At 33.1% G+C, this 13,185-nt stretch overlaps 3 protein-coding genes across 12 annotated transcripts; 2 read left to right on the top strand and 1 right to left on the bottom strand.

Moving 5' to 3' along the window:
* The first annotated feature begins 759 nt into the window (after window positions 1-759).
* On the top strand, window positions 760-3,695 carry LOC142522257 (solanesyl diphosphate synthase 1, chloroplastic-like). Its single transcript, XM_075625494.1, has 6 exons — window positions 760-1,221; window positions 1,403-1,527; window positions 2,014-2,141; window positions 2,234-2,337; window positions 2,626-2,753; window positions 2,903-3,695. Exons 1-6 carry the CDS (start codon window positions 987-989, stop codon window positions 3,449-3,451), a joined length of 1,269 nt encoding a protein of 422 aa, XP_075481609.1. The 5' UTR covers window positions 760-986; the 3' UTR covers window positions 3,452-3,695.
* Window positions 3,696-5,902: 2,207 nt separating this feature from the next.
* Window positions 5,903-12,196, top strand: LOC142522259 (26S proteasome regulatory subunit 8 homolog B-like). 2 transcript variants are annotated; one of them, XM_075625502.1, is made up of 5 exons: window positions 5,903-6,406; window positions 10,551-10,665; window positions 10,761-10,859; window positions 11,213-11,323; window positions 11,921-12,196. In XM_075625502.1, the coding sequence occupies exons 2-5, from the start codon at window positions 10,567-10,569 to the stop codon at window positions 12,137-12,139; spliced, it is 528 nt and encodes a 175-aa protein (XP_075481617.1). In that variant the 5' UTR covers window positions 5,903-6,406; window positions 10,551-10,566; the 3' UTR covers window positions 12,140-12,196. The 2 variants fall into 2 exon arrangements, with proteins under 2 accessions (XP_075481617.1, XP_075481616.1); XM_075625501.1 differs by having other exon boundaries at window positions 5,904-6,406; window positions 10,556-10,665.
* LOC142522260 (uncharacterized) lies at window positions 6,405-8,655 on the bottom strand. 9 transcript variants are annotated; one of them, XM_075625503.1, is made up of 3 exons: window positions 7,941-8,564; window positions 7,466-7,568; window positions 6,405-7,230 (listed from the first exon to the last, which is right to left on the bottom strand). In XM_075625503.1, the coding sequence occupies exons 1-3, from the start codon at window positions 8,059-8,061 to the stop codon at window positions 7,023-7,025; spliced, it is 432 nt and encodes a 143-aa protein (XP_075481618.1). In that variant the 5' UTR covers window positions 8,062-8,564; the 3' UTR covers window positions 6,405-7,022. The 9 variants fall into 9 exon arrangements, 1 of the variants encoding a protein (XP_075481618.1); XR_012814428.1 differs by adding an exon at window positions 7,330-7,380 and having other exon boundaries at window positions 7,036-7,230; window positions 7,462-8,655; XR_012814429.1 differs by adding an exon at window positions 7,345-7,380 and having other exon boundaries at window positions 7,036-7,230; window positions 7,462-8,655.
* Window positions 12,197-13,185: the final 989 nt, after the last annotated feature.

Raw genomic sequence — 13,185 nt, 5'->3', positions numbered from 1 at the left:
CACTAATTTAAATTAACTTGTGAGATGATCATGCAACAAATGTTTTTTTTTTAATGTTAAGTTGATGTTGTACAACTGTTATAAATTAATAATGTGGAGATCATCGAATCTTAAATTACGATAGATATTGATTATTCGATAAATTAATATTTCATTATTTTACAAATTGTTTTTTCGATTCAGCAAACATAAATTTAATATGTAAAATATCATTATGTTTCCCCAGTGACTGTACGTATTATTTTCATTGAAGCGATATGAAAAATAAAATTTGTTGCGTATATAATATTTATAAAAATAAATTTGTGAGATTAATTGTTTGTAATAATTAAATAATATTATATTGTATTGATTAATTGAATAAAATTAATTGTTTAATATGAATAAAAGTACCTTTAGAATCAATTACACAAAAGAAAGCACTCATAACATTAATAAATTTTCATACTTTTTTTTAAAAATTAAAATAAAATTAACTGGTTGGATGTTTTAATTATTAAAACGTTATTCAAATTTATTTTAAATAGTTTACCCCTAAAAACCTATTATTTTTTTCTAATAAAAAAGTTATTTTAACTTTATTAAAAAATGTTATTTTTCTTAAAATATGTTATTAATAAAAACAAAGAATTTTTTTTTTCTTTTAAAAAAGTACCATGCACGAAATGGGCTATTATATAATAAAATATAAACTTTAAATTTATGTGGGATTTTTTGATCCACTCGAATATTGCCATATATGTGCACTATTGGAATGTTTTTGAACCTCAACTTCTCTTCCCGGTTCGAAGAGAGAAGCTTATCAACTCAACCTCTCCACACTTTTGGTTGTTTTACAGGGTTATATCCAAAGATCTCTTTTTTTACCTTTTATTTTCTATTGGAGTTTTTCGATTCGGGGGTGTTTGTGCGATGAGAAGTTCTCGAGTGGGTTCTTGATTGTAGAGGAATATTGGGTACTTTTTTGCAGTTAAAATATTAGTTATATGATGCTGTCAATGACATGCCAAAGTCTTGAGCTCGCAAGAACAACTTTGGATTTTGTGGTTTGTGGGTGCTCTTCAAATTCCTCTTTTGATCGTTTTTCTGTGAGAAATTGTGCCAAGGGCGTGCCGAGGAATGTCAAAAGAGGCTCCAAAGGTCGGAAATTGTCGTGTCACATGCGTGATATGGGGCGGCGTCGCGTGTTTTCGACTAAGACTTCAGAAACTTTTCTCAATGGTAATAGAAGTTTTTATCTTTTTATGATGTGCTAGAACGAGACTTTGTTTAGATGCTATTAGTTTTATTTCACGCTTGTTTCTGGTTTTAAACCGCTATTGAAACTGGATTCCTTGGTCTGTGCCAGTGCCTGGATTGACATTTTAAAGTTTGAATCATGGGCTGTTTTGTGCCATTGCAGGAATTTCATCTGGCCCCCCACTGGTGCAGGATTTGACTGAAGAGTTAACGAGCCGTTCTTCAATAGCTGATTCGTTTGAAGTTGTAGCAGATGATTTACTGACACTTAACAAAAATCTCCAATCAGTAAGTTTGATATTAGTATGCATTGAAAAAGTATGTTCATAATGGGCAAAACGGAAGAGAAACTACATTTATCAAGAAATTGTCAAGTTCATGTGTCACTGGAGAGGACTTGGCAGATTGTATTAAAGTTAATAATAATTTTTTCCTAAAACAATCATTGCCTTCAAATTATATTTCACATGAATTTTTCCTTAGTATGTAGCATTCAAAGTATAGTGCTATCCCCTTCACTAAATCTGTGGTTGTTTCTTCTTATTGATTTATTTTTTCTTCACTGCGATTTTCTATATATTCAGTCAGTATGTCTGATATCCTCCAGGCCACTAGTTTTAACTTGTTTGGTCATACGAAGTCCTTGATCAATTGGCTCCGTAAAAAGTGTTAAGAAAAATTTAGACGCAGTTCAGCATTTGACTATATATGCATGTTGGAGAATAAAAGTAAATCTTAAATTTTATTCAAAAACTCATTAAAAGTCATTGTTAGATCGTTGGTGCAGAAAACCCAGTTTTGATGTCTGCTGCTGAGCAAATCTTTGGAGCTGGGGGCAAAAGGATGCGACCGGCTTTAAGTTTCCTAGTTTCTAGAGCAACTGCGGAGATCGCTGGCTTAAAGTAAGCTCTATCCTGTTATCTAATGTACTTGTATCACAAGTTAGAATTTAAGCCATTTATATGTATGATATGGGTGGCCGTAATGGTTTCAGGGAACTCACGAAAGAACATAGAAGGTTGGCAGAAATAATTGAAATGATCCACACTGCAAGTTTGATACATGATGATGTGTTAGATGATAGTGACTTGCGGAGAGGTTAGCTTCCTACTTTTAACCTTATGAAGACTATACGGCATCTATTTTAGAAAGTTGAATATCTACAATCATTGTATTTGTTTATCTTAATTAGCATTCTTAAGAATATATTTAGAATCAGATTTGATAATTATTTTGGCCTCTGGAAATTGGTTCTTTTCAGTGTATATCTACCATTTTAAAATTCTACGTTTAAGAATTTTGTACTATAAAGTATAAACACCTTTTGCTTCGATATCTATACTGAATTTTTTGGCTGGCATGTCTGATATATCGATTCTTTTGCAGGAAAGGAAACGGTCCATCAAATATATGGTACGAGAATAGCTGTTCTGGCTGGGGATTTTATGTTTGCACAAGCGTCATGGTACCTGGCCAATCTTGAAAATCTTGATGTCATTAAGCTTATCAGTCAGGTAAGCTGGATTCCGCTCATGCATTTTTATGGTTCAAAGATGCAAATTTTTGCAGATTATCCTATATAGACAAACCCAATGTTTAATCGGAAAACATCAGAAAAATGAAAATCTGATGAGTAGAATTCATTACATGAATCATTTGGTAGGTCATTAAAGACTTTGCAAGCGGTGAAATAAAGCAGGCCTCAGGTTTGTTCGACTGTGATGCTCAACTGGATGAATACTTAATAAAAAGTTACTATAAAACAGCATCCTTGATCGCTGCTAGCACTAAAGGAGCCGCCATTTTCAGTGGAGTTGACAGCGATATCACCGAACAGATGTATCAGTACGGTAAAAATTTAGGTCTATCATTCCAAGTAGTCGATGATGTACTGGATTTTACTCAATCAGCCGAGCAACTTGGCAAGCCTGCTGGCAGTGATTTGGCCAAAGGAATCTTGACAGCTCCCGTAATATTTGGGTTGGAGAAAGAAAAGAAACTCAGGGATATGATCGAATCTGAGTTCAGTGAGATGGGTTCACTTGAAGAGGCCATATCTTTCGTCAAGAACTCTGGTGGGATCGAGAGGGCTCAGGAATTGGCTCGGGAAATAGCTGATCAAGCTGTTCGGAATCTTCAATGCCTGCCCCCGAGCCCCTTTAAATTTGCACTTGAACGAATGGTTAACTTTAACTTGGAACGGATACAGTGATCATATAATATGGTGGCATCTAATCGGTTCTTGGTTGATTCGACCACATACTCTGGAGATGGCATTTTTCTTGTGGAAGTTCCATCAATGGAAGTAACTATTCCATCTGTATATTCATAGGTTACCTTTGAGCATATAGGAAACAATGAAATTTGATCAGTGTTATGTATTTGTTCTTTGTGTCTTGAAGAACAAACTATACAATGACGAATTATATTATTTCAAAATTAAAATTTCCCTTTTATATGATTAATTATATGAAACATTAGGAAATAAGATTAGCCTACTCAAAAGAATAATGTATACTAAACTTTAACTTACAAATCTATATTGATTTCATTATTTTATTACTCAGTACGATTGACGATGATATAATAATATTATTATTAATTTTTTTTCTAGGGATAATATATTAAAACATCTTAATTATTTTCTGTCTTTCAGTCTCTAAAACACTAATATTATTCTTCATTTCATAAAAAAATATATTATTACGTTTGATTTTTAATATTTTTGTTACTGTTTCGAACCTTTTTTTCTCGAACATCCAATGACGCAGCATAATCAGGGTTCGTCTGGTCTATAGGCTATGTCACAGGTCTATAGGCTTGTCTCGCACACCTGTGACATAGCCCCACATCGATTTCATCCGCAAGAAATTCTTCATAACATAACCCTAATACGAATAATTTTTTCCATCAAATTGAACACTAATCGATTAAAGTGGATCGTCTTTAAGAGTAGCCATGATGCCAAAACCAAACAAAATCGAACGAATAAAACAAAACACAATGCATAGAAGAAATCGTAAGTGATTACCAAAGAGAAATTATACGAACGAAAAGTTGTACGAAAGCTGTGGATGAGATTAACAGTTCTTCTCTGTAATTAACAGATTCATAAGATAAAGGCTCTGATATCATGAATCAACAGAGAGTGAGTGAAAACTCAAGTCGCAGTATTGTAAACTGAATAATAAAGAATACAAAGAATGATGTTTATATAGCTAGAGTAAACATAAAAAATATAAAATGACTACTCTACCTTTGAGAGCTAATAATAATAATCTATTCTATCAATTTTCACTATTCTTGACTGAATTTGGTACGAGCAAAATATTATACTCAGTGGTGAGCCACAAATTTTTATGCCTGGGCTATTTAGGATATTTCGGGTGGAAAACTTATAATTTTTATGTACATTTTATTGCCGAGGTGTGCTGCATGAGTTTTTGTTTTGCTGGTTCAACCTTATCTTGCACAGTTGGTCCTTTTTCAGTAAGCCACTGAAATGGTTTTCATTCACCGTTTTCTTCTTGTCATGTCAAATTCACTCACAGATTCATTAAGAAGAATAAGGGTCCAACCTTCTATTTGTTAACCAACTTCTAATATATAGAGTAGCTTGCGTGCAATGTATACATGTTTTATGTGATTCTTTAAGTAGTGGAATGTCAGAAAGATGATCCCTTTATGATGTCTTCTAAATTTGTTCAACCAATCAATGTTTATGTTTTTTTGTTGTTGGAAAAATAGTTTCCAAAGGGCCACATGTGGATTCAAGGAGATAATATCTATGCTTCGAGGGATTCTCAGCAACTTGGTCCGATTCCTTGTGGGTTGATTCTTGGAAAAGTTTTTGGTTGCCCTGTTAGCTGAGGCCATACCCTTAAGCACAATGTGTTTCTTTTTACACTTAATTTTCATGAGAAAGATTTAATGTTTGGAACCCATTGAATATTTTTTATGAGTGTAAGCACTTAATTATTTGTTTTTTCTGCGGTGATTTTCCATTCCCAAAATTGTCTACCTAGATAATTGAGTTTTTTCCTTCTAGATTTTAGTAACATTTTAAAAATATAATGGTCAAAGACTCAAATATAACAATGATGATGTTTGGCCACGAGTCCATGAGAAGATCTTAAACCTAAAAGGCCAACCATCTAGTCGGAGAGCCTGTCAAATTTATGAGCCGCTACACAAACACGTCACAATACCGCCAACCCTTTGAAAAACTGATATGCAGATCGGTGCACTGTGAAAAACTTTTACTCACTTATCAATATTTGGTCAATATACTCATAATTTCAAGCAAAAAACTTGAATATTTGCTATCACTGTATATTACGGGAGAAAAAAAAATTCTATTATTGTCCAGGTTGTAATAATCATAAACTACATGATCTATTGAACCTAAACACTATCATAATAATTTGAATTGATTGCACAAGAAGATTTAAGCAATTGAATGGAAGAAGTTGAATTTGTCAAACGGAATTTTTGTATCGTTTTTTTACATGCATCATATTATTCGGTTCAAATAATGTCAAAAAAGGTTTGAGTTTGTTTCTCTAAATCATTGAATTAATTGACACAATTCGTAAGCAATAAAATAAAAGGCCCAATAATTCAAAATAGTCGGGTCAGACCCAGATAAAGCCTAGGGGCTTCCTATAAAATCCGGAGGGCTTAGGGTTTTTTGATTTTAACATTGCCTTTGAGAGAACATGGCGCCGATATCAAATGTGGCGTTCGTGCTCCGTTGCCGGCAGAAAGCGATGGTCGGGACCTTTCTCGATAGCAAATTGATTATATGTATTAACACTCTTTTGCTCTGAGAAAGATCTCACATTATTTTTCTTCGCTGATTTGATGAAATCAAGAATCGTTTTCCTCCATGGATTGGCCGATCCAATGGGTTCCCTCGACAAATATTGTTAACGAGAGAGCTCAATTTCACCCGGCCTAGATTTATTACTTTTAAGGGGGCTTGTTCAAACTTCGAAGTTTCACACATTTCTTCTATGTGTTTCTCACTTGGAAATTGCCCTATATTATATGTTAAAACATCTTCTACGAATGGGTCCTTTCTGGTACTTCCCCCATTTTGTGGCCCTAACTGTAAATGGTTCGCCCTCAACCACTGCCAAAATTTCGTGTGTACCTGAAATCAAAGGTGAATCTTTTTTAAGCTTTCTGTGAGGTATCAAATTGCTCAATTGCCGTGCTGTTTATGAAAAAAATGTTCAAACTGGAATTTTTTGCTAAACCTCTTGTCATAGAGTTTTTACATGAACGAAAACCAAATTCGAAAAAACACATAAGTTCGATCAAATAATAAATAATTAGTTACATTAGAGCAACATAAATTTGAGGTCCTATGATTTTATCCTCAACCTACTTGAAATCACTCCGTGCAAGCGTATTTCTGCCAAAGAAGTCCTGGATTTAGTTGTGAACTTGAGAGACTTTAATTTTTCATGAATGTAAACGTAGTTGTGAACACTAAAAAAAACCTACTTCATATGCTATCTTGTTTTATTAAATCTTTTATTCCTTTGATTTCAATGCTTTTTGGATCTAAAACTGAAAACATATGTAGATGAGTAAACTGCAATATTATCAATGGACCGGTTTTCCTGGATTATGCGTACGTAACTGTGCATATATATCTATATTGAAGTCTAGGTTAGCGGTAAAGTTTGAATTGTGTTTTGTCTCGTTTGTCCCTGATTAATCTTCAAATCTTGTGTTGTGGTCTTGTTTGCTTTTTGGTATGGTGTTTGAGGTATTTAAGTTGTTTCTTTATCGGACGATGGTGTTTCCTTAGTTATTGTTGGATGACAGCGTTGTTCATTGATGACAGTGTTATTATTATTGTGAAGTCTCATGGCAAAACTCCATTGCCACATAGAGTGTCTTGGACGGTGGATTTGAAGTATCTGTGCCATATGGGTAATCATCTGCACTAGATAGTTCATAACCTTCCTCAATCCAAGACTGTAAAAAGAATAATAAAAAAAACTAAGCATTAGGTATCAATATTTTATAATTGACATAGGTCATGATAGCGAGTTGCTTAACAAAATTGCAAATTACCTGATGGTAACTTACAAAGTTTGGATGATGCAATAGCGCCATTATCTTGACCTCCCAGGTCATTTTATATTTCAAAACAAAATCCAAGGCCAGCCAACAATGCTTAAAATTTTCACTGGAAAAAAAGAGAACTTACTGGATAACCTGATCTTCATTATCTTCATTGAATGGAATCTTTTTCACTCCATACGTCATCCCGTCGAGTTTGTGTCTACATTCAAAGACACGACCATATCCAACTTTTCCAGTAACAACAAAAATATCAATTCAGTGGAAGTCTTGAGCAACTACATCAAGAAGTCATGGATAAATTAAAAGAAAAACAATAGAGCCCAACATGCTGATTCACATAAATAAACATTATATATGGCATCTGCTACATTTTGATGTGTGTGCTAAATTTGTTTCCACACATATATATATTAAAAAGTGTACTGATAGCTGCATAGGAGGCGTCAGAATATATTTGACACGATTAGAATTCATTTTGTTGTTGGTTTATGATACATTATTGTTTTGATCATGATTGATTTCAATTGTACCTAACATCAATATCATTTGAAACTCATACTTTCAACATATGATTTATCTATCCAAGACAAAAAGCTTACCGATTTTGTTCAATACATCATACATGGACTGGTAGTATGAAGATAAAGAAAAGGCTTGGCTTCTAATGCTCAAAGGAGCAGATCCACTTTCATCATCATAAGACTGCAAATATAAAGGCATTTTTGTGTATTACAAAGACATCATAAAGGAAAAGCTCGGTTCATGAATGGTTTTTTGGTGACCTGGTACACAGAATTAAATACACAAACCAAAAAAACTCACATTTTTGGAAGAACTATCAGTGAAATAACATTTAACAATGACTTAGATTTTGCCTATCTTTCTCTCTTCAAGATCATCTTTCAGCTGTGTGATGTATAATGGACCAACTTAACATGAATAATCATACAACAAAACAACACAAATAATTGCAACTATTTGAACTATAGACCTCAACTAGAGATGCTCAAAGGAAGAAAAAAGATAAGTGAAGGGAAGGAAAGGTTTCACAATCGGGAATTGGAATCCCAATTGAACAGCATCTCTATAATCTATGATCCTGAAGCACTCTAAATAAGATACATCAAAAGCAAGGATTAGTGTCTGACTGATGGAGTGTGTTTTCTTCCAAGAATACATTAATTCAACATAACTTACTCAACCTGGAACATCATTAACAATCGCACCTAAAATACCTATTTAACCTAAAATCGATAAGCTCCTCAATGTCGTTAATTAATGCACACGCTACAGATTCTGGTTGAATCATGAGATTATGTTAGTTTAATGCATAAATCAACTGTTCTCTTTTGAACATTAGTCGGAGTGAGTGATGAATAATGAGGACTTTACAAAACAACTAACTGAACATACCAAATCATTCTTCGAACTAGTCACGTACATCATGCGAAAAATATACAGTAAAAAATTTATCCGAAGTACCAACAAAAATTAAATGAGAAGAACAATAATTAGCGATAAAAAATTTCTATACTGACAATGTGAGAAATCAAACAACAAAATTTAAAATAATTTTACGAGTAAACGTACTTACATCGAGTTTAAGCCATGGATTAATGGGTTGTATCTTTCCATGTCCAATAATCTATTGTACGAAGGAGAGGGAGGGGAGACGAAGCTGGGAAAAGCGTGGAATGAGCAATGTACTGTGGAGTGGAAGCTGCTTAATGTACGATATTGACGGAGAAAGAGAATCGTTCATCGCCCATAATTAGTGGGCCAGGCTATATCAGTGGGTTGAGTGGAACGGTTTAGCTAAATAAACTTCTTTATTAATTATTATTATTTTATATAATATTATGGACGAATTAAATTTGTTCGTTCAGGTAATTAAACTAAATTAAACGAAATAGTAATTTTACTGATATAAAATATTCTCTTGACGCATCCATAACATTTATTTTACTAAATAAAAAAAATGTAAATTTTTAGATAAATTCAAGAGTAACTTATACAAAAATAAAAATCTACAGTACATGCAAGAAATAGTATTATATATTAAAATTGAGAGAATATTTTATATCTGTAAAATTAGTGTTTCGTTTATTTAGTTTAATTACCTGAACGAAAAAATTTAATTCGTTCGTAGTATTATATAAAAATAATAATTAATAAAGAAGTTTATTTAGATAAACTGTTCCACTCAGCCCACTGATATAGCCCGGCCCACCAATTATGCGCGGATGAACGCTTCTCCTTCTCCATTACTATCGTACATTGAGCAGCTTCCACTCCACAGTAATGTGCTCATTCCACGCTTTTCCCATTTTCGTCTCCTCTCCCTCTCCTTCGTACAACAGATTATTGGCATGGAAAGATACAACACATTAATCTATGGCTTAAACTCGATGTAAGTACGTTTACTTGTGAAATTATTTTAAATTTTGTTGTTTGATTTCTCACATTGTCAGTATAGAAATTTTTTATTGCTAATTATTGTTCTTCTCATTTAATTTCTGTTGGTATTTCGGATAAATTTCTGACTGTATATTTTTCACATGATGTATGTGACTAGTTTGAAGGTTGATTTTGTATGTTCTCAGTTAGTTGTTTTGTGAAGTCCTCATTATTCATCACTCCGACTAATGTTCAAAAGAGAACAATTGATTTATGCATTAAACTAACATAATCTCATGATTCAACCAGAATCTGTAGCTTGTGGATTAATTAACGGCATTGAGGAGCTTATCGATTTTAGGTTAAACAAAAATAAAATGAGAGTTGTTCAATAAAATGCATCGTATGGATTAAATGCATAAGTTTCTATTGACTAATCAACATTTTATCCACTGAGCTATTACATTATAATTAGGGATAATACCCATTTTCGTCCTTATTGTTTACCGTTTTTCCCATTTCAGTCCCTCTTCATTTTTGACTGCTTAATTAATCCTTCAAGTTTCCAAAATCGTCCCTGTCGTTATCTTGACGTTAAGATTAACGTTGACCCACATCATGTGCCTCTCACATGATCATTTATTTGTGAAGGCAGTCGATTGTAAGAACGATAACTGGTATGTATACCTCTGCATTGGGATTTGGGAACTCAATGTATACGAAAATGGGTATTATCCCAACTATGTATGTAATTTCATTGATTTGATCTTATATAATTAATAAATTAATTTATTAATGGACGAAATTGATAGCATAGGGTCTTCACGTATGGAATCTGGAAGTGGCAATGGGGATAGTGAAGTTCAGCGGACTATGCTGGAGCTTCTCAATCAACTTGATGGCTTTGAAGCATCTAATAAGATTAAGGTATCTTAAAGTTCTTGTCAACTTTATACTTTGGCTATGTTTCCTTTTGGTTCTGCTGTGAAAATATCGTGGTTTTATGTATGATATCTATATAGGTATTGATGGCTACCAATAGAATTGACATCCTAGACCATGCTCTACTTAGGCCTGGAAGAATTGATAGGAAAATTGAGTTCCCAAATCCCAATGCAGAGGTATACATACCAGTTATCGTTCTTGATAATTCTTTTTTCTTTTTTGTGTTCTTTCTTGCTTGCATTCCCTTATACTCTTAGCTTTGATGAATTTGATAGCGGGATTGACTTACCAAATATAAATGATGAGGCATTCTACTTTTGTCCAGTGATTTCATTTCAGATATTTTGCTTATATTCCCTATCCTTCGTTGCTTTTACGTTTTAAACTACATTTAATTATCACAGCAATCACAATTTATTGCCCCTCCTTTTCTCTTTTTTATTTCTATCCAAGATATTTAAACCCACCCTTCGTGACCGCACTACACTTAGTTGATTTTCACATGGCTAACGTGAAAATTCTTTTTTAGTCTCGGTCTGACATTTTGAAGATACACTCGAGGAAAATGAATATGATGCGAGGGATTGATCTGAAGAAGATTGCTGAGAAAATGAATGGTGCGTCTGGTGCAGAACTTAAGGTATTTCATGACTTTTTGTGAACTTTAGTTAACAGCCAGAATATTATGAAAGGCATATTTTTATTGGCAACGCATATGTTCCTGTCCATGGTCATTTTCTCCAATAACAATCAGGTCATCTACCTATATGCTTTATAGCAATGATTGGTCTCAGATTTAGTTCAATATGCATTATTTCTTCGTTGAAGGGAAGCCTGGGATGCGATTCATTTTGGGGAATAAAGTTTCTCACCACGTAATAATTATACTGAATTTGTGTGGGATGGGTAGAGCGAGTAGGTCTATCATTTACTTTTGGCCGAGGCGAAACCGTGTTGAAATTGATAGGTATTTGATGAGTACCTGTCAAGTTGTTGCATATATCTAAAAACATAGAATCATGGGTATAGCTTAGCAGCACTTCTTGACATATGCTGATCTATTAAGGGGATCCTTGAACTTGAAATGATGCAACAGAATACGAAGGATGTCAGTAAATTTCTCCTCATCGAAATTAGAATTCAAAGCTGCTCTGGGTTTTTACTGCTATCATGTTGCCTAATTGTCGCAACATCAACATATCTTCTCGCTTATGCAAGTAATGGTGTTGTTTTGCAGGCTGTTTGCACTGAAGCTGGGATGTTTGCTTTGAGAGAGAGGAGGTTCCATGTAACTCAAGAGGACTTCGAAATGGCTGTTGCCAAGGTCATGAAGAAAGAGACTGCCAAAAATGTCTTTGAGGAAGCTTTGGAAGTAAATTGTGTGTTATATATCACCACTCGAATTGCAAATTGCTACTTTTCTGCTCGCTTACAAAAAAGTTTATTGATATATTAATCCGCTACTATATGTTTATTTCGCAAATTATAATGAATCTTCTTACTATTTGTTGCACTCCCTATCTCCGTTTTTTTTAAACATCTATTCTTCTTGTGAGAGGCACATGATGTGGAATTGCTAAATTTTCTTCCAGTTCGTCATGGGTTTCGAATTAGGGTTGTAAAGGTGGGGAGTAAGGGTTGTAGAGGTGGAGAGTAAAATGAAAAGGAGTAATCGGCTGCTTTCACAAAGAAATGATCATGTGAGAGGCACATGATGTGGGTCGACGTTAATCTTAACGTTAAGATAACGACGGGGACCGATTCGGGACGATTTTGAAAACTTGAAGGATTAATTAAGTAGTCAAAAATGAAGAGGGACTGAAATGAGAAAAGCGGGATACAATAAAGACGAAAATTGGTTTTATCCCTTATAATTATGATATTTTATTTATATATAGCAAGAGGAAAACAGATTATAACACAAAGAGCCTTTTATCTCTGTAACAAAGATTAATAATAATAAAAATATATATAAATACAAACCTTCCACAAATGTTAAATAAATTTAATAAAATAAAATAAACTCCCCACACTCAATATATAAATAATAAAATAAATCAGTAATTCTTAATTAAAATTTTGAGCTCATTCACAATCAGATGGTGATACATCAAAAAATATTCTTTTGTGATTATGTAACAATTTTTCAATGCTTTAATAAAATATGTTTAATTGAGTATCTCATTAAATTCAAAAAAATTGATCATTTGATAGACCCTACATTTGTATTAAACCGTAGAGAGGTAATTAGTATGTATTATATAATTTATATTGTATTTTCTCACATATTTAATGTTAAAAAAAATGCTAAACATTTGCATTCTTTTTTTTATGGTAACATTTATACTCCTTTGAATAAATTATAATGAAAAATGTTATATATACAATAAGAGTTATAAATTGGGTTCCAAAGTGCATTTGAAATTACAAAATTATCTTTGCACTTTATTTGGAAAATATCTTTCAAAAATACATTTAAGATAATTTTGTAATTTCAAATAC

This window comes from Primulina tabacum, chromosome 13, assembly GCF_025594145.1.
Source record: "Primulina tabacum isolate GXHZ01 chromosome 13, ASM2559414v2, whole genome shotgun sequence".
Taxonomy (NCBI): domain Eukaryota; kingdom Viridiplantae; phylum Streptophyta; class Magnoliopsida; order Lamiales; family Gesneriaceae; genus Primulina; species Primulina tabacum.
This window is presented reverse-complemented; position numbering and strand designations above follow the sequence as displayed.